Source organism: Python bivittatus, unplaced genomic scaffold, assembly GCF_059951505.1.
Source record: "Python bivittatus isolate LINGU-HERP-01145 unplaced genomic scaffold, Pbiv_v1 ctg000480_np1212, whole genome shotgun sequence".
NCBI classification, from domain to species: domain Eukaryota; kingdom Metazoa; phylum Chordata; class Lepidosauria; order Squamata; family Pythonidae; genus Python; species Python bivittatus.
In genome coordinates, this window is record NW_028277075.1 from 68,855,971 (window position 1) to 68,883,635 (window position 27,665).

Sequence of the window (27,665 nt, forward strand, 5' to 3'; positions counted from 1 at the left end):
CATGGCTTCTACAGGAACATAAGTAGATATGTAAAATACCTTGTGGAAGCCATAAAAGAGATTTCAAGAATGCTGCTTCAGCACGAATTTACACATACTAAAATGTTAGAGGTTATGTGGATCTTTACATTTACGAGGAAGATGTACTGATGTTTGTATCTGCGTTTCATAAACAGAGGTCCTGTTAGCTATTATGTCATGCAGAACATTGGACCAGTTGTGTTATGCCCTGATGTAGCAGGAATCTTAAAAGATTCTGATACAATTTGCCTATGTTTTATTTGCTATTGTATTGCTGTTTAAGATCCGGTAATTGCTCTGCTTTTGGGGATCTTTATGAGGGTGAATTAGGATGTCTTTTTATTCTTCCTAATGCAGAGATACCAACCTGGCTATTGTTAGAGATAGTGATGGACAAACAGATTGATGCGGTGATACACCATAGGCAGTTCCTCTTGTTCTTGTTCTCTTTCTAACAGTAGTACAGTACATAGGCCCAATCATTCTTTTTAGCTCCATGGGACATATAATGCTGGTCAATCCCTTTATCCTAAACAAGGAACAGGATAGCATTATATATCTCAACCATGCCTCAACCACAATTTCATACATGGAGGTATACAATATACAGAATTGTTATATACATATATATTTATATAATATGTTATAATAATTTGTATCTTTCTTTACAGCAATATTAGTTTATACTTTCATACATAGGCTAAAAAAGAGTCACATATTATGGCACAGATAGAGTGCTCAGAGTTCTCTACAGCCTTCATGCTGGGATAAATCAGAACAGGAATCCAACAGATAGCATTCCTAGAAAAGGTAAATGAGTGACCTCCTAAGAGTAGCAGTACATGGATGTTTTGCTGCCTCTTCAGTCACTCCATACAAAGAAGGTCTAGAATCTATGATTGAGGTCTGGAGGGCCTTGGAATCAAAGACATGGATGAGATTTGACACTCTTCTCCCCCTAGGGGAAGACAAATCTGATTAAATGCTCAAGAAGCAGGAGTCCACTGATAAATGCCTGGCTCCAACATGCCCCAGCAGAAGAAATAATCAATGAATGAAGGGTACAAGCAAGGCTGCCATACATAGATAAATTGTATGATTGTTTTTGAAGGAAAGGCAAGGAAAGTAAATCTTTGTACAGAAATTTTACAGGATAGCAAAAGACATTTGGTAATGCCCCTCCTACAAGCAAGAGCCCAAGATTCCATACTCAAAACAGTCTTCCGCAACACTGATTCCACATGAATTTCTTTCACCCACACAACAGGAAATGAACATATTCAGTCATAAAGAGAACACTATCTGGGTTTCTGTCCCCTACGTCTGATTCTGGAGGTTGTCTGCCAATTAACATTACAAATGTACCACCATAAATTTAAATTCACTGAAAGGATAGTAAAGTACCTTCCCTCCTGTCATGCCCAGTGCTGAGAAAACATACATGAAAAGATCTGTTCATCAGCATGTGATTGATGGTTAACAGTTCCATCAATAAAGCTGACAGAACTGAGATATCAGTGACTTACTTTAAAATGACCCTTTTCTAGATTGAAGCAGCTTGGAAAATAAGTATTGGATACTATGCAATGATCTCAGGTAAAATGTATTTCTGCAAGCCTGTCTGCCAAAAAATACTTCTGACATTTGATATGAATAATAAAAATTGTGGTATTTATGCCAGCTTTTGTATGGTAGCACTGTATATCTAATATGCCCTGACTGGGGAAACATATGACAGACAATATGTGTATATATCAATCTGACAGTCTGAATGCTAGCTTGATGCTTGGGACTGGGACATGTCTTTCCAATAGTACTCTTTTTATCAGTAAGTCAAGTTTCTAAACATCTGGGCCTCCCTTAGAATTTGATAACTGAGTTAAATGAGTCCTGATAAATAAGAAAGTCTGTTGTCTGCATGTTACTTTTTTTCCCAAAATCACTTTGTTAGCATCTAGTTGACTATCTTTTCTTGAGGCATGGACTGAACTCCTTTGCACCAAGGAAAGCTAAAATCTTAAGAGCCTTCTTACGCTTAATAATGGAAACACACAGGCATCAAGTAAGAGGAAAAGAATCTAGAACAAAGAAATAATTTTGAAAAGAAATATCAAACCTGATGCCACTTTACATGAATGAAGTCAAATACTTTGCTCTTTCCATAAAAACTGTAATCAATTTCAGGGTTAGAATTTGGAAGTTGCAAATGCAGTTTGTGACGGAGTGGGCTCACACTCATTTCTACATGCTTTCAGATATGCCCCATAATCATAAGCGCCAACAATCTCAACACAAAAGTTGACCCTTATAGTGTATTTCCTAGGTATTGGCAAACGCCTGCTTCAGTCAGATGAGGAAACCTGAGAAAGGAGAAGACACTTTGACCAAGTATAGTGGCATAAAGGATGAAGATGTCTGCAACAGCAACTCTCCTGCATATCATAAGAAAAGCTAATCAAAACCACTTAACAAGTTATCTCCTAGTTATTTCAAATCAGCAATCCAAGGCACAAAAAATAGTGTGGAGCAAGGGGAAAAAATAAAGAGAAAATAGAATTAAAACAAGGCAGCAATTTCCTCAACAATAATTGGATATAACCTAGGATTGTTCTACTTATATCTATGAATCTTGATGCTTCTCCCCACTCCCACCTCCACCCCCGGAATTACTCAGTTACTATTATTATTATGACATGCTCCCTGGGTTCCTTCATTGTGCAAGGAAATACATGTAAGAACAAAATGTATCAGAAATGATATTTACCAAGAGTTTGAAGAAGGAAACACCATCAAGTATGACACTAGGATCCAAGAAAGTAATTTTATGTCTATTTATATTCTAGCTTATTCTTTGCCCATTCTTATTATAATGCTTCATGAATAACTTGAGGCAGGTCATAGAAGTCTTTCCTAAGATATGTGAATATCTGAAAAACATTTGATGAAACTAGAATGAAGCCAGTGTCAGATTAATCTACGAGTTGGCCATGAACACATTGTATCAATAGTTTGGCTCCCAGTTCATTTCATAATCTTAAATCCTAAATAGCCTGGGGCCCAGTTATCTGAAGGAGCATTTTTTCAACATGTAGTTGCCCAGAAAATCCTCAGAGACTTAAATCTGAGTAGCCCCATTAAATAAAGTGAGGCAGGTGATTACAAGGAAGAAAGCTTTGATGCTGCTCTAGTTGTGCAACGCTCTCTAGGAATGCTCTTCAAGCTCCTATAGTGTCGTATTTTCAGCAGTGTATGCATGTGTCTGTGTGTGTATTTATCTGTCTGTATAATTTTCCCAAGCTTTTCTATTAAGCAAAAAATATCTTCCCCACCAATATTTTATCTATTGCTTGTTTTATGTTTTCAATTCTTTTTAAATATTACTGTTCCTTATGTATTACTGCTTAATTTTTTTTTTTTTTTGTAAATCAGAAGAATATTTGTTAATGCATGATACAAAAGTACCATGTACAAATAATAAAAGTGAATCAGGCCATTTATCAGTGCCTTAATCTCAGAGCTACAGTGCTCCAAATGTTTCTAGCATAGGCCTTTCTCGACCTTGCCACCTGACAGGCTTTACCCAGAGATGCCAGAAATTCATCCTGGGACCTTGGCATACAAAAGACCAAAGGGCACATTTTTGTTGCTACCTAAAGCTCGCCACCATGCTACTCCACGGATAGTTTTAATACAACAGTGAAGGGAATTATCATACATTTTGTCAGAGCTCCTAAAGCTTTTAATATCTGGAAGTTCAGGTTATGGGCAGTTCAGTATTACTAGACAGCAGATTACATATGAAATCAAGGAAAAATCACAAGGAAAGTATTCCAGTTGACAAAGGCATACTCCCAATTTCAAAGTAGTGAGTGAAAGGTAGCCTTTTTTTTTTTTTTTTTTGATGAAAGGTATAAACAGGAGAAAGAAATTTGGTTCCTATTGAGATGGTGTTACCACAGAATGAAGAAAATATACATTCAGTTCAGCAGTGAATTTGAAAGAAGAGAATATTCCAACCATACTCTCTTATTACACATACAATACCCAGCTGTATATAAGATGTCTCCAATAATGTACCATCAGACTACATAAGCTCTTATAATTTATCCATGGAAACTGAAACTTCAATGGTAAGTAGGGGCAGAAATAGTTCTCATGTTCATACAGACAAATGTAGATTAAATTAATGGTTTCCATGTTACATTTGACATTATAACCAGGTTTCTATGATGCATCATATTACCATGTGCTGCTCTTGCTATAATATCCCTCTCTAAACAGCTAAGGTTTTGTTGTTGTTGTTGTTCAGTCGTTGTGTCCGACTCTTCGTGACCCCATGAACCATATCACGCCAAGCCTTCCTGTCCTTCACTGCCTCCCTGATTTTGCTCAGTTTCATGCTAGCTAAGGTTTACCCACAATGAAATAAATTTCAGACAACAGTGAAACAGTTTAGGCCAAACACCAATTAATCCAAGTTCTTTGTGAAACCTCAGAGATATTTTGCAAAGGCAAGGCATTCTCAGAGAGAAAGCAGTATGTAAGCCACATTAAATTAACAGGAGAGTAATTTAAATTACTTACCAATAAGAGATAAAGTTTACAATAACCATAACAATATACAAACTTAGGGACTGTATTTCACAGTAATTTTAAGATAAAGAGACCTCCATCTGTATATAATGGTGCTGAACAACTGGAACATCTCAGATCCAAAGCAGAGTAGTGCTTCTCTCATATTTCCATAAATTTATTTCAGCCAAAGTTCAAGTTAGGGCTATCAGATTGGACTGCAAACCTCTGGATGATCACTAGATGGCAGCAAAGTGATAGAGAAATTGGGTAAGTCTTTGTTCTCATCTAGTGGTAGTTGTTTTCAGCAGTTCAAATTTAGGAGCCCCAGCTAAGTAATTCAACCAACATTAATTTCACAAATATAAAATACTATTAAAAAAAAAATCCTAGGCACTGTGATTGTATTTTCAGTTACTTTCACATGTGATGTGTTGTGCCTACGAAGTGGAGGTCTATTGGGTAGCTTCTTTTAGAGACTTAGCTGAAATTCATAAATGAGGAAAGCATAATAAATTATAAATAATGTAAGACTGACAGAGGCAGCATAATTGTGGTTGCAATATATTTTGGAGGGTTGTCAACAGAACAATGAAAATATTAGGGAAAGAAGGGATGTAAATGCACACCGGCAGCTGAGACCTGGCTCTTTAAGAGAACATTTTGAGATTAAGAGTGTTGCATGGGATTGGCTACTATCTTTGGAACACAGCAGAATACAAATGCAGTTAAATAAACAAACAAAATTAACATGTAACTCTGCAGTGATTAACCAGCAACAAGGTGTAAAAGTCTACAAATAACTGCATTTTCCAGTATCGAGAAAATAAGTGGAAGACAACCTGGCTTGAAATAGGGAAATTTGAGGTTCATTCTTGATTCTTATAACATTATTGGTTATAAAAGTTTGCCCATTGTTTTCTCCTTACTTTTCTTGAAAGAGACTTACTATCACTCTTGAGTAAAAGAGACAATTCTTCCCTATCCTTACTTGGCCTTAAAAAGAGGCAAAGGGATATGACCAAAGACAAAGATGCAGGAGCAGAACAGCAGTTATTAAGTCCCTAGACACCAACATTCTTAAATAAATAGAAAGAAGTTTGCATAGCCAATGAATGGGGAAAATAATTGATACGCTGAAGTCTAAGGGCTTTTTGAGGAAGAATTTTGTGTTTTTATTGCATTTATAAAATCATTATCATTTTAGAGTTGAGCATTTAAGGGAAGAAACAAACTTAATGGCAGGTAAGCAGTTCAATCTTAGAATTTAGAGACTGAGAAATAAAAGCTCAGCTAGGCCTCTTCATTCAGCTTCTCACAGGCCAAAAATCGAGAGGAGGAGGAGGGAAAGGGAGAGGGAAGATGAAATATTATATAAATAAAGTTAAAAGAGAGAGAGAAATAATACAAATTCTTACATTCTTGCCTATGGTGTAAAATACGCAGAATAGATGACAAATTTATTATAAAAACCAATAAAAAGGGGAAGAGTGTGTTAAAATAAGTATAAAATTAGATTATTGCAGGGCAATGCCAAGATGGCCGACAGCAAACACAGATTAGAGAAACTGAACTGAGATATCTAGAAGCTATTTTAATATTAGTTGGGTTAAGGAAATAATCTGGAATAGGTTTAGCAGGATGCATGTTTTATTTACAATTCACTGTTCAATATTAGTTTTTTTAAAATCTCGTGATAATAACCGAGGACTTATTACTATGTGCTTGAATGTCCTACACAATATATAATAAATGGTGCTAACAGACCCAGAAATTAAGCTCCATAGCTAAAAGGATTGCTGAGGAAGCCAGGAATAAAGATATTAACACCGAAAGTTCGAATTAGCTGGTTTGTATGGTTCTGACTGGGCAAGCTGGGCCTCCAATTTTTGGCTACTATATTTTTATAGCAGAATCCAGACTTGGATCCAGGTATAATTCAGTGGAGTGCTATTATTGCCTTGGGTGGAAAATGTATACCAGAGCTGATGACCTCTTTCTCTCCTCCCCACTAGAGAGGAAATCAAATAAAGTGGGGGGGGGGGAGTGCATGCACATATGTTTCATTTTTTTTTCTCTAAAAGTTTCTAACCTCTGATATTATGTACAAATTCTACTGCAACTCCGCCCATCTCCAGCTCCCAATTCCTTAAAGTTTGGCAACCATTTTGGTGTGAAAGCATTTGAGGCTAGGTCTATAACGGTGTGTGCAAATCTTCCAAACTGACTGATGGTTTCATAACCAAGTATCTTCTGGATCACATAATCTGAATTATCTGAGTATACAAATATTGTTTAAAGATAACATTTATCAGAACTAAATACACTATGTTCAATAAGATATCTTAATTTGTACACTTTGGGAAAACAAGCAAATTCTTTCCACATGGCAGAGATTTAAATATTTCAATGTCACTTACTATATTGGCAATAATAAATTACTTAGCCTAGAAATCCTTTCAAAACCTAAAGTACTTGTTGCTAAAGAAAAAAATAATAATTACAAATTGGAAACAAGGGACATCAGAGACAGACTGAACAAAAAACCTGCAGATTTCTGTTATACAAGTTTCTAGGCTTTAATAGGCCCCATGTTTGAGGCTTTAATGGAAAATATGATTTAGTTAAATATCATATATTAAATTCTACGGAACATTAACTATATGTTTTGTGGTGAAATCATTTGGTTATTTTTCAGTCTGAATTTAGAGCTTCCTAGATTAATCTTTAATCAAGGACTATTTTGCTAATATTATTATTGTTAAAAGCCATAAATCAATGGTAGAACACATAATTTGTCTGTATAAAATCCCTGATTCAATCTTTAACAAGTCCAAAAACCTCTGCCTGAGACACTGGAAAAACATGTCTAGAACAGGCAATACTGGGCTGGATGGACTATGGAAGTGTAAAATTGTTTCACAGGATTACTTATATACAGTTTTATCTTTAGTAATACACATTACACAGTACCTCTCCCCCCCCAATATTAAGGATGAAGATTCTAGCTGCCATCCACCATCTTTCCTATTAAGTGAGAAGTCTTTTTGAATGCTTTATGCTGACTTTGAAATAGAGACAATACATCAGGCTTCCTGAAATTGTAGGGCAAATGAGAAATGTAGCATGTAGTCATACCTCATGTGTTTTTTAAAGCTGATCTTTGATGCTTCAAAATTTCAGTTGCATAGTAGGAGAAACAGCAATTAATTGCACAAAGAAATAAAAGACAAAAGACCCAGAAGTTTTCAAAATATATGAAGGAGAAATTATGTGCTCATCAAAGGCATTATTCAGTAACACTTATGTAATCATATTTTCCATGGCAATCTAAAGAACAAAGGATGTGCTATCTGGAAGAATTGCAATCTGAACATGGTAATTTGAATTCTTGGAAAACAGGCTTGCAACAGAAGCACTCTCATGGATAGTTTTGAATTTTAAAACGTGGAAAAGCTTGAAAAGTGAGAACACAGGTTTTTGAAACAACAAGATGCATCCAGTACTAACTAAGATTAGATGATGGCAAAGAAAAGGAGTATTTAACATCAAGAGTACAGGGGGAAAGATGATAAAGTATAATTATAATGAACATATTTGAAAAATTATAGGTAGCATGGCAGAATCGGAAATGGAAATCACCAAACTGCAGATTATTGAAAAGGAATAAAATTATGGAAAGACCAATGTATATTTAAAACCATATGAAGTACCAGAAGATGAAGTTTCCATTTATCACATTTAGTACAAATCTTTCAATAATAGGATTTATGTCTGGAACAAACATGTTCAGAAGAACTAGCACAATACTGTTGATCTGGGCATATTTGAAAAATACCATCTTTCAGTTATAATGGAAGCAATCTTCAACTACCATTCATCTAAACAGCAATGAAAATATTTTAAGTTGTGCAATTAATAATCAAAATGCAGTTATGTTTTCTATACGTGTTCCTGATTATATTCCATGATGGCTACTCAGTCAATAGAAACTTTATTATAAGTATTTTTACTTGTTATGCACTTATATCTAAGCACAATAAAAGACTTATTGATAAAATGTGTCACAGATATTCTTTAGCCACATTCAGAGACTGACAGTCTGGTTGTTGTTGTTCAGTCGTTAAGTCATGTCCGACTCCTTGGGACCCCATGAACCATATCGTGCCAGGCCTTCCTGTCCTTCACTGCCTCTGGAATCTCCATCCATTAGCTATAATGACTGGATCCTATATTACTGCAGTGCAAAAGATCCAGATTGCCCAGCTGTGTTAAATTGTAAAATGTCAGCTGAAAGATATTCTTTGCGAGGGCATCTTTGGCAAAGCAGCATCAGTGTATTTAAGGGACTTTTGCTTTTAGTACTTAATTGTTAAAGTGCACAAATCCAACTTGCTAGTATAAATCAGTTGGCTGACTCTGCTTCAAACATTCATCAGAGTGGTATAATTTCCATCCAAAATCTAATAACCATTAATGTATAACAATAATAGATGATAACTAAATAAAGTGGCACTTTTCAGACCTAAGGGAAAAAAATGTATGAAAACCCATCTGCCAAAGCACAGGGAGCATATATGTAGTGAGCAGCAGCATTTTCTAGGAATGAAAGAGGTAGTAGCATGTTTAGGCATGAAACTCAACAGACCACTGAATTTATATGTCAGCCGTAGATCATTTCCGGTTGGAATGAATATTGATATTGCTGGAAATGTTTATATACTACTTAGATTTATACTAAAAGGGTCAATTAGCACTAAGAGAATATGATAAAGAATAAATCTATAATAAATAGGGCAAATGAGATGTTGTGAACTGATACAATTAAATGTTCCCAGTCGGTCCCCATTTTACTGTAGCCACTCATGATCAGTTGAAGAATATAAGTCACCAGAATTGATATGTTTCTCCTGTTTGAACAAAGTCCCCAAATCATACAGATAATCTGGGACCCAGTTAAGATAGATTCTTCCTGCTCCAGACAAGAAAGAGAGCAAGAAACACCCTAAGGATACTATCAAACAAGTTTAAAATAAAAGTAACAACAACAACCCCTAAGAAATGACAGTTAAATTGTGTTCAGGTCAGACATGACATTGTAGTGCAATAGCTTGATCTACCACCAGGAAAACAAATTAAACTCTTCCCCAAGCAAAGCTACACCAGCTACCTGATTGTTTTCTGTCCTTACTCTCTAAACCTAAAATAATTATTTTAGGCAAGAAGCCTATGTTATGTAGCCTTAGTATATTTTGTTAGAAACAGCCCTACCTCCATCTAATAAGTTAGATAGGCTTCTTGCACATACAAGCACAAACCCTTTCTTTCTCCCCATCTGATGTTCTTATGACCTAGCTTGGGAAGATTCATTTAATTTGTAAAGTGCTTTGATGTTTAAAGAAATCTCTAGGTGCTAAGTATTAGCTAGGGCTATCTTCAGATAACCATTAGATATTACCAAAAAGGATTTTTGCAAACCAGACATTGTAGCCCTAACTTAATCACTGAATATAGTTCAATTTACAAAACATTGCTTTTATGAGATTAACTGACTACATGGTTTATATTAGATCCTTAAACCACCCAATTTGGATGGTTTATATCAGATCTTTAAGCCACCCAATCTGGAGAGTCTAACTCATTATAGGTACCTGCAGCTTAAACTTACCAATATATCTTCCTTTCCAAATGTCATTACAAATATTTATTATGTGCTTTCATCAAAAAGAATACCTGAATGTTTGGAAATATGAATTTACCTTTAATAACTCAATATTATTCCCACCATGCCTTTAGTGAAGAACATTTTGTTAGCCTTGGCCTAGGTAGCAGATGTTTACGGTAATCTAAGTGAGTGAGAACAACTATTCTTGTATTCACTATAAAAGCAGTTACTAATTATTCAACAAGATACATAGAATTTTTTTGATGATGGACATAATTCTACCTGATTGTTGCAAGAATTCTTGGAAAAAGAGAAACATTTGAAAACAAAGCTATAAAACAAACTGGAACAACCCTAAATCATTAAATTATTGTTTTTTAAGTGCAGAAGTTTATAATTCCAATGCATAATTACTTTAAGATAGGGGTTAACCCCTCTCTCACTGAACAGCATATAAAAACAAAAGGCCCCAATTTCAACAGCATCCTTCATATTGTAAATTCAGTTACATTAATGCAATATAAGTGTACTATTTTATAACCACATATTTGCAGCCCAATTCAATGCATTTTCTCAAACGGAAGTCACACTGAGTTTACTGTAGACCTATTTCAAGTAAATTGCACTTATTTCAAATAAATGCAGTATTAAAGTATACAAGGCAACAACTTGAATGTAGACAGTCTCCTAGAACTAAGACTGCAATTCTAAGCACACTTACCTGTGAAAAAGTCTCACTGAACCCACTGAGACTGTTTACAAGTAGACATGCATAGGATTACATTATCTGTTACCACAAAGTGTACAGTTTTTCTCAATCTTCTTCACAACATCCAACTTCTAAGCATAACATAGCATACTAATCATTCATGGGAGGCTAACAAATTCCTCAAAACCCCTTTATTTTAACAGCCTACTTGGAGGCTTACGGCTGCAAACCTAAGGGATTTACCAAGGACATAACTTCATGGCCTGTGAGATGTGTCTAGTATACTTTGTAGAACCCAGAGACTGTATACTGAAATAGCCTGAAGTAAGAATTTTCTGTGGCATTGTCATATTCAGATATATTTTAGTACAATACAAGATTGTAGATCAAGTATGTTTGACTTCTACATAAATGCTATTTCACTCCCAATTTCACCATTGGAAAATCCCTGCAATTTTACACAGTGTCACCCTGTTGTCATGAACTTAATTGTGAGCACCAAACTGCAGGATTAATAGCTGAGAAGAAATTTCAGGAGCTGCTGTTGTGCAGTTACCTCATATTCATAAGCCCATGATATTCAGTTGGGTGTTAGGATGCATACACAGAGGGTTAATGCCAACATTCTAGTCTTACTTTCTAGTAAGGATATGTAACAGCAATTCTTCCTATTCTTTCCATGGTTGACTTAGACCCCATGTTGATGGAGAAATGGGAAGGGCAGAGAGCACCTTTTCCTCACAAAAGTAGAGATTTCCTGTTTACCTCCCAAATGCTTAGTAGATCTGTAAACATACATGAAACTTCAATATGCAGTAAAAAGTCCCTCTTTTTCCTGAACTCAGAGACAGACAATATTATACTGCAATTATAAATGGGAACAAAATAGTTCCATACTCAAGGACTGGGGAATAATGCAGGGAATTGGCAAGCTTCTTGAAAAACAAAAGCTAGTTTAAACCAATCAATCCATGCAAATAGAGATGACAGTTATGTTGGAGAGCAAGATTGTCTCTATTTCATAGTGGTTAGGGGAGCTGTGCAACAATGTGAGACCCAAGAGACTGTTCACCCCTCCAGCGGGTGATGAAAGGTGGAAATGGCCTTCAACTCTCCAGTACATGTATTTTCTTTCTTCTTAGAAGAAGTGTGGATATCACTGAACACAGAGCTAATTGGAGGAGCACAGGTTGCCCCATCCCAATTCTCACTGCACCCAGTTAGGGTTTAGAGGTGGGAGGCTGCATTCCTTTGGAACACAGTCAATGGCTATAAAACAGGAGAGCATGTCATAAAAAAATCATGATGACAACAATAAACAGGTACTTGGATCAAACATGACACACTAGTGCAATAAAGCCCAATGTCACAATTTCCTTGATTTTGACATGACTATTGGACATTATCAGACCTTTTAGCTTCAGTTACTCTAATCATCTAGCCCATAGACAGTACGTTCATAATTTCAGCAGGAAAGGCAATGAGTCTGCCTTCTTGTTTAAAGAAATATGCTGAGGTAGGGAAACCAATCATCTAACTTCAGTGAACGAGACCCTGAAAAAGCAGCAAGCTGCGTTAGGCAGTGATTTTCTCCCTAACTAAAGAACTTGAGCCAATATGTGGCATCCTTCATGCTGAAATCCTTTGTAGTGCCATTAATGTAGCACCCAGGAGGGGAAACTGTGCTTCCCCATGCATTTTCACCCATTCTCACTTGCCCAGAGACCAGCTCCTCCAAGCGCTATCCCAAGATTCACTGTTATAGGATTTGCTACTCTGGCCCTTCTCTCCTATATTAGAGGGCTGAGATCACAAGGTCTTCTTGTTTGGCAGGACTGGTCATATTTCCAGTGGGAGTGGAAGTCCGGATTTTGTTAGTGGCTAGGCATTCCTGGCTACTCATGCCTGTAGGAGTGAGGTCCATAAGCTCTCCAGAAGAACTCAGAGGGAAAGAAGGGGAAACGGATATGCCTGAGGAAGGATCTGTTGAGCCTGCAAATAACCTGGGGGGCTTTGGGACTAAGTTGGGCTCATACTGTGCTCTTAGCAAGATCTCCTGGTCACTCACTGACTTGGGAATCTCAGCAAAATCACTGGTGCTGTCCGATACCATCATGCAGTAAATGTCCTGAAAGGAACTGCTTTTGCTGTCCAGGTTAAAGAGACTATCTATAAACTCTGCAAACTCCAACACTTGTGGGCTGGGGGCATCACTCAGCCTCCCATTTTGGAGGGTCAATTCTTCCCGAGTAAAGGAAATATGGTCTGTATCACTACCAGCGCCTTCATCACTGCATCGCCGCTGAGGAGTGGTGCCTCCGCTGTTCTGCAGGCCCTCAGGAGGTTGAGTCTCCTGGGAGTGTTTGGAGAGGCTGTCAGCAGCAAGCAGTTCTGTCCGTGAGCTGAGGGAGGGGTTCTCCTCAGGAATTGCTGGATCAATATAAAAACAGTGAGTTTCATCTTTTTCCATGACTGCATGGAGGCTGGGTGAGCCACGAATGCTACGGAAACCAGAGGAACGCCTTGAATCAAAGCTATAGATGGATTCATTATCAGATAGGCTCTCCATTGTAGCAAGAGGAGCACGCCGGTCCTGCAGTTCTACAGACAGGCGCTCCTTGGTATCTAGTAGCAGGATCTCCACAGGATCCTTCTGCACTGGAGACAGAAGCTTGGTCTCATAAAACCCTTCCAAACTGATTTCAGAGTGAGCCTTACTCCTGCAAAAGGAGAATACAAATATGTGAGACTAATGTAAGGCTACACTGTAATTTCCTGGAACAAGCTACAGAAGAGTATTCAGAAGGCACAACTCTTTATTTATGAATTATGATATTCACCAACAGGACAGTAGGAAGGAATAAGATCACCAGCAGCCCTCGTAAGCCTTTCTAGAAAATCAGAGCCATATCCTTACTTAGTACTGCTGTTCCTTCTATCCACTGCTATGTCTCCAATTCCAATCTGCACAGAAGGTCTACTAGGCAGGGGTTGATTCAGGAAGATTAATTCCGGGTTGAGGTCCACTTCTGTAGGACTCACCATCACTTTGGCTGCAGAAAGTAAAGCTGTTTTGCCCTTGTTGTAATTTTCCAGGACCTATGCAAAGTAAATTAGTGAATAATAACTTTGCTGTGTTTTCATTTCTAATCTGTCTTCTATTGTTCAGTAGCATTAAACGAATGCCAAGACAGATATAGATCATGTTAAAGTGTAATATAATAGATCATGTGAAGTGTAGTATAATTAAGATCTTATCAGTGGCAAGATGGATAAGAAACTATTATACTCTAGAAAAGCACCATAGCTCAATATAATCAGTAGAATTTCAATTTGTTGCTCAAATGACATCTTGGTCTGGTTTTACAAAAGTGATGCATTAGCATTTCTCAGTACATGAGCTCAACAGAAGGATTGTGTGTGTGTGTGTGTGTGTGTGTGTGTATGCCTCTGTGTGTGTGTGTGTGTGTGTGCATGTTTTATATAAATGTAGATATGTGCATGAAAACTTTCTGCTACACTATGTCCTTCTGTATCTGTAAACCATAGAATCAGCATTAGTCCTTCTCATCCAGACACTCAGCATGATGTTTCTAATTCTTCACCCAAATCAGAGACTGATTATTACCTTGTTAAGACCCTCCATTACCACATATGGCAGATGTTCATGCAACATTGCTGGGGAAATTATCACTTCATTAAATGCTTTGTTGTCTCCCCAAATGGCAAAGTACGTAGGTTCTTCCTGATCACAGCAACTATAAAAGATATCAGATGAGGCAGTCATTAACTATCGCTTTTAATTACTTTACCACTTTGTGAGACTACTGTGTGATACAAGCAGAGTAAACACAAATAATTCATTCAAATCCTCTGCCTTGTAACTACAGCATTTCCTTTAGATTACTTTTTAATTCAAGAATCAAGATGCTAAATAAACTATTTCATTGCATAATGTGGTCTTTTATGGTATAACTATGTACAAATATTATACAATATATTTCCTTAGACGCATGATTGTCAATAGACATTAAGCATAACTGTACTGCAAAGCTAAAAAACTAATGAAAAAGTGTCAGGAACTTGCCCACATCTTAGCTCTTAGTTGAACTGTAATTACATCTGATTCAGAAATTCAACTTTGTACCTGATCTTTCATCAAATAAACAGAGATGCTCAGCTGCTTTGTAGATGTGAATACAAGAGTGAACCGCCTTTGTTAAAGGACTTTTCAGTTTTGGTCAATTGAAATGACTGACACAATTACCTGCAACAATTTGGGTGTGCGCTGTCTTTATCCAGCTTTAAACTTTTTGTTCCCTTGTACTTGTTTTTTTAGGTGGGGGGGAGGAGAGATAATTATTTAATTTTGCAGCGTGTGCAGAACAAGTAAAATCAAACCACAATTCCCTGGGAAGTAACAACGGCAATATATACAGCACCATCAGTAAGCATCACCAATATTAAAAGTTCTAAGAGAGATTTTGAAAACAGACTTCTCATTTTTTTCCTAAAAAAACCCTGATAACTTTGCCAACCATTATTCCCTGTTTTGCCTACCAACACTGTTCAACAGGATGATTATGAACCACGTGGATGATGTGCCCAGGAGGGTAGAGAGGTGTGCTGGCTGAGAGGGCAATAGTTAAATCACTAGGATGGGTCCAGAGGCGGTTACTGGTTACTGAGTTCCCTTCAGGTTCTTCAGGAAGCTCAGACTTGGGTATGCATTTGGTTGCACCAACTATGATTCTCCACTATCCAAGAAAGAAAAAGGAATGAAGGAGTGTGAGATGATCACTATTAAAGCTAGCATATGAAAGAAAATAGCAATCACACATTTTCTCATGGTTTTCATCTTTAAAGTTATAATATATATACAGAATAGAAGCCACAGTAACCCAGCTTGGCAGACTGAAAGTTTTTGTCCATCTAGACTTAACATCATGTACATACACAGCTGCCTTTATTTAACTAGAATATGTTTGCAAATAGAATAGCAGAAATCCATCAATACAGTATACTACAGCTGCAGCCCCATTTTTTTTTTAATTCATGTGTTCTTTTACTTCTGCATCTACATATATTGGTTTATTCCACAGAAACTGTGGTATGGTGGTTAAAATGTTGGATAAGGACTGGAAGGACTCAGGTTCAAGTCCATCCTTAATCACTGAAGCTCACTAGATAATTTTGGGCCAGTCACTTTCTCTCTGCCCAATGTAACCTCAGGGTTGTTGTTGTGGAAAATACTTGAAGACAGAGTGCTATATAGGCTGTCATGAGTTCCTGGAGAAAAAGCATGATATACATCTAATAAATATATAAATATACATACATACATGTGTACATACCACAACAATAAGCTAAAGTCTTTACATGTTCTTCGCTTCCTAAATCTTTAAAAATATGTCCTGACACTAATGTAGGTATAATGGTCATCAAACTATTTTCTCTCAATGGTGTATTAGAGCAACTGAAGTACTATGCAAGGAACACATTTTAAATAAAGTATCAGTTTGAAAGTAGGTCCAGTTAAGAATACCAACATTTTTAAAACTAGCAACAATGGGAATACCAATGGAAGATAAATATCAAATTTACTGCAAAAGTTTAGAGAAAATTGATACAATATATTTTTCATTGGTATAGTACTCCAGTATTGATTGCCAAAATAGATAATTCATATTGTAAAAAACTTCTGGAAATGCAATAATCAGCTTGAATATTTTTTTCATACTTGGTGGCAATGTCATCAAGCTCAATAATTCTGGAAGATGATTTGCCATAGAATGAAACAAATTTCAATATATTGTTTTCCTTCCCAGCTGTTTTTCTGTTAAGCATTACTAAGCTTCATATTCCTACAAAGTATATAGAGTTGGCTTTGCACATGATAACAGCTGCTAGGATACTTTATACTTCTTTCTTGAAATTACACATAATTCCTTCGTTAGAAGAATGGCAGACTAAGCTATGGGAGTATGCATTGTTGAATTGTTTTAAACTGTCTATATTGTACACTGCCTAGAGTTGTGATGGAGGTGGGCAGGCTACAAGACTTGTACCACATCCAAAGTGTGAAGTTCTCTTAACAGCCAATATCAACAATATATCAAAGATCAAGACAACTATAGTTGGCACATGAAGTCCTAAACAAAAACAGATGAAAAAACAGTTTTAATACAAATACTTTCATTCCAGACAGATTTGAAAACTTCTTACCTTTGGTTTGTTACTTCTCTGCAAAACATCAAGAAGCTGCCGGCGAAATCCTTCCAACTGTGAGAGGCCAATCCTGAATGATAAAGAGTATCAGATGCAATGATGCAGGTATAACTATTATAAGAATCATAAATAGAAAAGCAAAGAGAGATGGAATCAGATATAACTTACCCATGACACAATACAAGGATAAAGTATACAAATATACTGGACTTCATCCATTATCCATTAGATAGCTATATTTAGATACATGATTTATAACCAGAGTTCAAAGGCTAAGCAAATAACATTTGCTTATTATTCTAAGAGTAGGAATCCAAAAGCATAATGAAATATATGCAGGAAAAGTTACTGCATGATAGAGAGGTGAATTATGGACCCTAGGACATGAATGAGATTTTAGAGCTCACATCACAGGTGAACTAAGCAAGAAAATGAAACAAATCACTATTCATACTAGCAGATACAGAGAGGTTTTCCTCTATAAAATTATGAAAGTATGCTCCAGTATTTTTCATTCACAGAATTCATCGGTTATACAAATAAATGGTATTAATATTTCTGCTTCTATTGGGAAAATGAAATTGTGATTATTACTGAAAGTCAGTTGAATCTTTTTCTCTGTAGCCATTCATTCCTGCCAATATCCTGGATCTTTTGTAAGAACCAAAATACCAATGCACTGCTCAGCAATTTTCTGCTGGAAGATTTGCTACACATTTTCCCCTTCACATCTGTCTCCACTATAACTTCCATTATAGTGAAGTTGCTTGCTCACCACCACTCATTCTCCTTAACTATCAAATTTGCTAATATAACTACCTGAGAATTATTTGTTCTTGGTTCTGTGAATTAAAAAATACTGTGCAATGATTCATAACTGCACTCTAGCTACAACGACAAGGAGACTGCAAAAAAATAGCAAGGAACAATGCACACATCTGAAATGAAGTAACATTCAGGTAATCAAGGAATGATAATATACGTAAAACAATAAACTGTACACAACTGTAAGATGACACAGCTCACATAATACAAAGATGCTAGACAGGAGTAAGATGACAACACTCAGAGATCAAGATAAAGTGCATAGATGGGAGATGGCACAGAAGATATAGCCAGGAGATAATTCACAGGTGTAAGATGGCTCAGGAGAAGTGACCTGGGAGAGAGTACAAATGCGTAAATGACAGCACAAATAACTAAGGAGGTGGTACATATTTGTACATGTGGAACTAGAATAATCACCCTTTTCAGTAATACAGGCAGCTGAGAGGTAGGGAAGGGATATACCAATACACTGGTATGTAGTACATTAAACTACTGTATGTGTCTAAGTAAAAGATACAGTAAAATGGGTAGGTAGCTAGGAAGAGAGTGTCAAGTAAGAAGTATATGGGGGTTGTTATATGGAAAATGAAACTGATGTTAATTGGGAACTGAGACAAGGCATCTATAGCTTGGTATAAAACAGAAGAAAAATGAAATAAAGAATTCCAAATTAACTGACTTGCCTGGGAACAAGGTCTTTGCCTAGCACAACTGCAGTCACAAATTCTTTAGAGTACTCCATAGCATCCTCACTGTAAGAAAAGGATACAAGAAAATTGTGCCAATATTAACTATGTAAAAATGGCCAATATCTAATAAATCCAATACCCTTATTGTTTTTTTTTAAATATCACACATAAAAAAATCAATGTTCCAAGTCTGAACTATTGACAGTGTTAACTTCTATATCAAGTTAAAGCAACTTGGAGAGAATTAATTAGATAAAATTTAATCCTAGGAATCAAAAGACTACTTCATAGGTTTATTAAGAGGTTGTTTTATACAGAGAAATGCACAGAAAGAAATGCAAAACCAGGAAACCTTTTGCTCTGGTGTTCTTAAAGTTGTATTACCACCAAAAGAAAAAAGAAAAAAAGACTGCATTTCTCCTAGCCCATTTTTAGAAGTTGCTGAGGCTAGCACAAACCCTAATAGATCAAGTGTTTGCCATTTCATCAGAAGACGCCTCTGATCACAACTTAAATATATATATTTAAACAAAGAACTGAAAGGGAAGGGGCAAGGAGATGAAACATAATAATACAATTACATTTACAGTTGTTGAAGGGTACATGTAATTTTACTCTCAGGGGATTGCTACCTTAAAATAACAGGGGGATTCAGTAGCTTCCATGAGTTGAAAGCAATGCCAAGGGGAACATGAGCTCCAGGGAGGGTCACCCTTGCTGGTAAACTTGAAAGGGAGGGCTGAGGCCAAGGATAATCCAAACTGAGGTAAGGTCAAGCGAGGTTCTGCCACCCAGAAAAAGGAATTACTAAATCGAACTTGGAAGAAGACAAGGACAAACCACTTCTCTACTGCTGCCAAGAAAGCTGTATGAATATGGCTGAAAAATTGGGCATGTTTAGGTGGCAGATGGTAAAATTCCCAGGCTGGAAAGCACTCCTCTAGTAGTGGGGAAGAATATCTAACTTTTATAAGTAGATCTAGAAGAGATGACTTGGCCAGATCAATGCTGCAAGGATGTTTGAGTGCTACATTGTACAAATATTGAAAGAGAAGTTTCTTGTTTTATAAGGATACATTTAATCAGAATGTATGTGAGAAGCATGAACCTAGAATAAAACTGAAATTGCCAAAGCAGAAATAAAGAGAGCTGGATGTTTTAGGAATAAGTGAACTGAAATGGACAGGAATGGGCCAGTTTAAATCAGAAATTTACATGCCACACTATTCAGGGCAGGGGTTAACCTAGACAAATAGAGTGGTAATGTTACTCAAAAAGAGCATTGTCAAGTGTGTGCTCAGCTATAACCCAATAAATGCCTGGATCACATCTATTAGAATTAATGGATTTCAATGCATGTCAAAGTTACACAAGTGTTTATTTTTCTACAGATGAAATGGTTGGAAGACATACAAGAATTCTGTATCAAACTGCAAGAACTGCTAAATGCAACATCCAGAAAGGATGTAGTACTAATGGGTAATTAGTAGGTAGAAGTTGGAGAAACTAAGAAACCTAGAATTACAAGACTCTACACCTTGACATCACAGGGTAGACAATGCTGGAATCAAATCAATTACTAATAGACAACAAAAGATGGAGAAATGCAATCCAGTTAGCTATTTTACTTCCAAGTGCAGATTACAGAATAAACCAAGAATTATTAGTGACAAAAATACACATTAAAGTTTTTTATTATCTTTTTTAAAAAGCAAGATTTGACATGCAGGACACAGTCGGAATATAAGATCAGTGTAACAAGTTCAGTATCCTTATTTTATGGGAAAGAAAAGCTGAGGAGGTGTAGGAATTATTGTGAAAACTGGAGCAGAAAAGAATCCCAAAATGTCAAAGAGGAAAAGATCCATGTGACTTTCAGAACAAGCTACTGTAACAGCAAGGAAAAGATGGAGGATGAAAAACTTAAGCAACAAGAAAGATGTATGATGACTGATGTACATATTCAAGTCAGGCAAAAAAAAAAGCTCAGTCAAGAATGTTAACAGAAGAAAGTAACAAGGAAAGTAAAATATGTTTTTCATAAAATCAGAGAAGTCGTAGGACACAAAAATGTACAGCTAAGATAGGAATACTCAAGAGAAATCATAAAAGAGATCTAATAGAGCCATATGAGGTTACAAGAAAAGGGAAAGTCAGTGCTGAAATACTTTACACATAGGATTATAGTATGACAGAAGATTTGTGGGGAGTGAATACATATTCAGGAGACATTTCCATTAAAAAGTGAGCTACCAAAGGCATTAGACTGGCTGACAAATAGGAAGGTACCAAGGCATAGATGAAACATCTGCTGAGCGTTTAAAACTGCAGGAGAAGAGGCAGTTAAAGTACTAACACTTCTATGATAACAAATATGAAAGAATACTATATGGCCTAGAGACTGGAGAAGATCAACGTACACCAAAAAAGGAAGCTGCAAGAGATGCAAAAAATGCACAGACTACCAAACCACTGGACTAATTCCTCACACAAGCAAAGTTTTGCTTAAGACTTTACAGAAAAGAATAGTGCAACATATAAAAAGAGAAACGCCAAATGAACAGGAAGGTTTTAAAAAAGGCAAAGATACAAACTCTACAGCTGACATAAAAGGGATAAGGGACAGAACAAGAAAATAGATGAAGGATGAAGATAAGGTTTTATTGTGTTCCCATATCTATTTAACTTGTATAGCAAATATACAAATGGCAGGTCTGGAAGAGATGACAGATGAATTCAAAATTGGAGGTTGAAACACTAATAATTTAGGATATGCAGCTGAAAGTGAACAGTTAAAAGACCTAATTATGAAAGTAAAAATGGAAAATGAAAAAGAAAAAGAAAAATCTGGGATGTCAAATATCAAGAACACAAATGTAATGTAATCAAGAATTCTTTGTGAACTTATGGAATTTTAATTTTCTTGGGCTCAAAAATAAACTTGAACAGTGTGATGGAGAAATCAAGAAGATATTACTCCTAGGGAGGAAGGCAGTGACAAACTTGGACAAAAGCAAGAAGAATGATATTTTGAAAGAATAAGAGCAAGATAGACATCTTTGAATGATGGCTCTGGAGATCATTAGTAAGAACACCCAGGACAGCAAAACAAATCCATCAATGGTCCTGGAAAAAAGAAAGACTGATTGCTCGGTTAAGGTGATGATTATACTCTGACTTATATACTGGTCATAGATTACTGTTCACACACTCAGAGTCAAAAAGAAAAGAGAGAGACTCTTAAATGAAAGCAAGGTCAGTAGTTGAAAAATTAGCATATCACAACAAGGACTAATCATGAATAGCTGAGTCTTAACCTACAGTTGCTGGCCTCACTGAAAGACTGCCAGGCATAGACTTAAATTATTTAGTACGGGCCATCTACTCTGAGTGCAATTTTGGTAATTGCCTAAGAATGTTTCTTTGTTTGTTTACTTAACCAATTTATATGGCTATACATCTCCCAAATGTGATTCTGGGTGGTTAATAAAATTTAAAACTATAGTAACCAAACAATCACCAAAGACAAGGACAAACATACTCTGGCAACCAAGGAAACCAGCAAGCAACCCATCTGGGCTCATGTAACCCACATGACTGGGAAAAGAGCCACATCTTAAGGGCTTTCAAAAAGGCCAACAGGGTCAGGGTTAACCTAATGTTGGGTAGTATGATGTTCCAGAGGACAGCTGCTATGATAGGACCCCACAATTTGCAGAATTTTCACATATCTTTTGTATCCTCAGTGGCTGGAATTTCTTAGAATCTGGGGGAGAAGGGCAGGCAGCATCTGGTAGGTCTTTCTGATTAACTCAATTTCCAGGAGGACTGATGGCCCAATCTCAGTTTCATCTGGAGGCTGTGCCTTGTCTGATTTTTCTGGGCCATGCTTCAGCAAATGTTCTTCCTCCTCATCTAAGGATTTACCAGAGGTAGGTATGACACATTAGCTAGCTTATGATGCTAGCTCATGATGGACAAGAAAAAACAGTTGTACTTGGCAAGGCTGTGACAAATAGAAATGGAAGATAATGGATAAGGTGAATGAACAGAATCAAAGAGATTGCTAGAATGTCTTTGGAAGACATGTAGTATAACAATCCTATTACTACAGGGGAGTTAAAAAAGTCAGTATCTATCCTTAAAACTGCAAATGAAAGTTTGAAAATATGTTGCCAAAGTTTGATGAGATCTCAGAAGTTAGAGCCCCCTTTTCTCTTATTTTCTAGATATAAATACCTACCTTAGAAGCCCACCTGGTGGAGAATAGGCATAGCACTTTAGAGTTGGATACTGTGGACGTAACAGAAAGGACAAAATGGCCGCTGTGCCTGCTCCTAAGGAATGGCCCACTACAATTAGGCCATAATGTTTTGTTCCTCTGCCCTACAAAACAAAAGCCTATTAGATATTTGAAGGATTAACACATTTCCATCCATTTCTGGATTAATCTGCCGTTTCTTTTTAAAACTATTTCTCCCAAACCACATTTTAAAATATATGTTTTAATTTGCATTGAAACATGCATTTTTTTCTTAAAATACTATTTAAACATGCCATTCTGATAGTAATGAACTGCAGTGTAACATTCAAAGAAATGTTAATTTTAATTCTAATTCATAGGTGAATCTAAGACAAGGATCACCAGGATGTATTTTTGTCATTTCTACATTTAGTCTTTTTTATAGCGTGCTGAAGATAGCATTCAACATGAAAAAGTGGGGAAGAACAAAGGAAAAAAAGTGGGACTCAGACTGATATTTATTAAATTAAGCAGAAAACTAAATAAAACAAATGTATTGCTTCCTACAGTAGCCAGTGAGAAGCTTACAAAACATTCACAAGTAAGGCCTCATAATCTTAGCAAACATAGTAACATAATCTTCTAATAAATTTGCTACAATTGCCCAATAGTCTTATCTTTAAAATACATAAATAAATCAATTCCAAATCTTTCTGAACTCCAATTTAACCAAATTTAAATTTAATTAATTAATTTAATTAATTAATTTAAATTTATTCATAACTCTAAATTAAAATGACCCTCTTTTCAATAGCTACCACTCTACTTTATAGAGGACCCCCCCCCCCGGTTTTCAGCTGTTGGCATTGAATTTTAGTGGCAAATGGTTTGTAGTGGCAAATGAAAGGAGAATATTCAGGGCTGCACAAAAGCCTGGGGAGCACATGCAGGCCATTGGTCACTTTCTCATATTCTGAATAGCATAGTAGCATGAACAAGAAATCACACTGTTTGGGAGATGGACACATGTGAACAATAAGTAACAATGCTTTTATGAGTTAATACATTTTGCTTTAGTTTTAGCAACCTATAATAAGGTACCTTTTTCATCGTCCATTTTATTTCCTAGTTTCAATTAATTAATCTGAAAAAATCTGTTTAATTAATTAATGGAATTACTGGCAGCAATATTTTAAAAATCATTCATGGTTTTTAAATGATTTTTTTAAAAATTCTTCCAGGAATTGTTTTTCAGAGCAGTGGAAAGTCTGCTGGATATTTTTGAATACTAGTAGTACTTCAAATAATTTGGACATAGTATTCAATATTTAATAGTGAAACATGGCTGGAAGTATGATTCCACCTTATGAACGTATTACAGAAAAACAAAAACTTACTAAATCACGCCCAAAAGCCTGAGACAACACCATCTCCTGCTCCAGTTTCTTTTTTATATACTCAGCAGACAGCACCATCCCCTAAAAAGAAACAACGAAGAAAAAAGGAAATGTGAGTTTTAGCAAAGCTGAGCTCTACACCAGCACTTCAAAAATTAGGCATTAATTCAAGTGATCAAGGCAAGTGACCCTTTCCTTCTTCAGTAAAAACGAGAAATCCATTCTTAACAAGGGCAGGTCACACTGAGCACCACTTCTAAAGCTTAGTTAGCTCATGCTGGTTAGAGGAAGAGAAATCAGATTTCTTGGATTTCCCCATAGTTTGAACCAATGGGGAAAGAACCTGGGAGATCTCTAAAGGAAACAGAGAGGCTTTGATGGAATAGCCTCTCTAATGCTAACCCAGAGCCGAGTCTGCTACAATTCTGTCACTCATGGCCACTGTTTTCATGTTTTATACATTCTAATATACATTATTTTGATATTTTCTACTTTTAATGGCATGAAATCTGTTCAGTACTGTACACTGTCTGGTGAAGCAGAGTGTGTCAGGTAATATATAAATGTTTTAAATAAATAATAAGTAAAATATCACTGGCAGACCTGTACCTAAGAGCTTTCTGTGGATGAACAGGAGCAACTTAGAGACAAGCTCCTCTACCCAGGTGGAAAGGCACTCTGCCTCATCCTAATCCCCTCTGACACCTATCGATAGGGCACAGGGTTGCACTGCAACATATATTTATTTATTTATTACAGTATGCTTGTATGCTGCTGAGTCTGTCAGGGACTCCAGGCAGTTTACAACAATCTAGAATAATTAAAAATCTGCAGTCATGTATCAACAAAACATTCACAGTAAGAATTCCAATAATTCCATACTAGAACAATAATCTTACTGGTCATGGTACAAACTAAATTAACAGCCACTTTCCCTAAACCAGCTGAATAATCAGAAAAAAAAACCCCCAATCCCAATAACTGTCCTAATTATAACTGATAGGGAACCAATTAACTCCTAAAATCTCTCTGGAAAAGTTCCACTGTTACCCGGGGTCAATTCAGCTATTGAGGGAAAGCTGTTCCATAGTCTCAGGTGGTGGTAGAAAAACACAAGCATTGGGCTAGGATGAAAGTGAGCCCAGCAAATGTAAATATAAATGTAGGATCAGTGAGATGAAGAACTGTGATGGGATATATGATGCTGTTGTGGGGTTTGTGGGCTATACTTACCTTGTTTTATGGAATGTTGTTGTAAGCCGCCTAGGATTATCATGCATAAAATAGGTGGCATATAAGTTTGCTAAATAAAAATAACAGCTCCAGACCTCAGCCCTTTTCACTTCATGAAAGTGGGAGACAACCAATAGATCTCCTGCCATGAATATATTGCTAAAACATATTCTGGCTGGGAAGGCAGCCCTACCTAATGTTAAACCATACCGGGCTTTGTAAGTATAAACCAGCACTGGAAATCTGTTGACAACGAAATCAGAGCCTGCAGCACTGGTGCTATGTGCTCCTGTAGACCTACGCTTGGACCACTGCATTCAGTATCAATTGCAGTTTCTGAGCACTAATCAAAATGTAGTGAGTCATTTGCTTTCAACGTAACTTACTATTAAGAATGGTGTTTCAAACTGGGAAGTTAGATAGTTAACTTAGAAGTTGTCTGCTAATAATGGTAAGAATCAGAAGGAATGACTATGCTCTGCAATATGAATCGACAGCGGTTACAATTCAGATGGTGAATGTTCCTTTCTGTAAACTGCATATATGAAATGGCAAATTATTTTAAAAAATATAAATCCCTTCTGTATCCTTCAAAAGGATTTATGTGGTGATAGCAAGGCCTTCCACAGAATAAGAAGGGTTGGAGAAAGCTATATTAGAGTACACTTACCAGATGGAATCAATTATCAAGACATAGGAATGCACTGGCTGGCATATGAATGTCAAATTCCAAAGATGGGAAAAGTAATTTAAGATTTGGGTGAGTGCATGCAGCAGATGTCACTTGAAATGGTGGTTTGCAATTGTTTAGACATAATCCTTTCAAATTTACTGGCTATAGGGCAGAGGTCAGCAGATTTGCAAAATCTATATTACTTGTTAAAAGAACCTTGTTATAGGTACTGGCAACCTACTGGCATCTGTAGATTCTTGGATTTTTTTTAAAAAAAATCTGAATGCAGACATTTATTAAAATATCAGAACTTAATGAAACTCAAAGCCCTTCTACTCAAAACCCACTTCCGGAATCCCTCCCCTTGCTTTCAACACTGTCATTCAGGATGGGGAGAAAAAAACTTTATTGGGGGTAAAAAGTTCTTGCTGATCCTCCACAAATCATCCAGAGAAAGAAAAGCAGTCGCTGATCTACTTTGGGCCTACACTTGCATAATAATATTATCAAACATTTTATTATTTGTAAACTAGTTGTAGATATGTTTGCTTTTCTTATCTCAGGCTTTTACATTTTTTGGCTTAGTTTTTCTTACTCTTTTTCTGTACTCGGCATAATGCTCACCCCAAAAGTAAACAGAGTAACAGGTATGTAGGTATGCATGTTGATGGATCTTGAGAAGATGTAGAGTAAATGCTTTCAGAAATTCTAGATATGTTCTCACCATATTTGTTAGGACTGTCTATCAAAAACATACAAACTCACAAAGTTGAACTTTTATTACATATTTTAAAATATATTCAAACAAAAACAATGAAACATTGCTTGGCAGTTTCATTTTCCATAATCCAAAGCAATACATTTAAAGAGATTTCTATCTATTAGGCATATCAATTTATAATAAAATAATAAAAGATCCTGCACTTCTTGGAATTTCAAAATCCTCTTCTATCACAGAACTGCATTTCATACTCCATCAGCTTTGTGTGGTTATTACCAGGTTCTTTCTTTAACTGCCAGTTGTTTTTTGGGGGGAGAGCACTTTGAATGAAAGTAACTTCAAGAGATTTTTATACCTTTTTCAGTACCAACAGATTGCAGTTCATGTTGTGGCTTTCATACAAGTGTTACATATAATTTTAAATTGTATGCTTTCAAGAGAAATTTTAAAAGAATGAGATGAAATTATATATTATATATTAACCAATTAAAATCAAAAGTATTCTATACATACCTTGTGTCCAAGCCAAGTTCCGTGATGACCCTCCACAGGGAGGCGCTCAGCATCTCCAGTCAAATCAGTCAAAGCATCCTTCGGGGGGGGGGGGGGAAAGATTCCATGAAATACGAGGCTGAGTCATTGTTACAAATCTTATTAATGCACTTCAAATTGGCAGATTCCTAGGA

The 27,665-nt window shown here is 36.3% G+C and overlaps 1 protein-coding gene across 6 annotated transcripts in view; it reads right to left on the reverse strand.

Moving 5' to 3' along the window:
- The window catches only part of DAGLA (diacylglycerol lipase alpha), a 119,267-nt gene continuing 91,602 nt past the window's right edge, over positions 1–27,665 (reverse strand). For all 6 annotated transcript variants that reach the window (XM_088146196.1, XM_088146190.1, XM_088146192.1 and 3 more), the window contains 9 exons: positions 27,493–27,570; positions 24,353–24,433; positions 22,956–23,098; positions 18,707–18,775; positions 17,193–17,265; positions 15,528–15,724; positions 14,596–14,725; positions 13,885–14,066; positions 1–13,687 (listed from right to left, as the gene is read on the reverse strand). In XM_088146196.1, the coding sequence (XP_088002322.1) occupies positions 12,763–13,687; positions 13,885–14,066; positions 14,596–14,725; positions 15,528–15,724; positions 17,193–17,265; positions 18,707–18,775; positions 22,956–23,098; positions 24,353–24,433; positions 27,493–27,570 (1,878 nt within the window). In that variant the 3' untranslated portion in view covers positions 1–12,762. The remainder of the gene's footprint in view (positions 13,688–13,884; positions 14,067–14,595; positions 14,726–15,527; positions 15,725–17,192; positions 17,266–18,706; positions 18,776–22,955; positions 23,099–24,352; positions 24,434–27,492; positions 27,571–27,665) is intronic.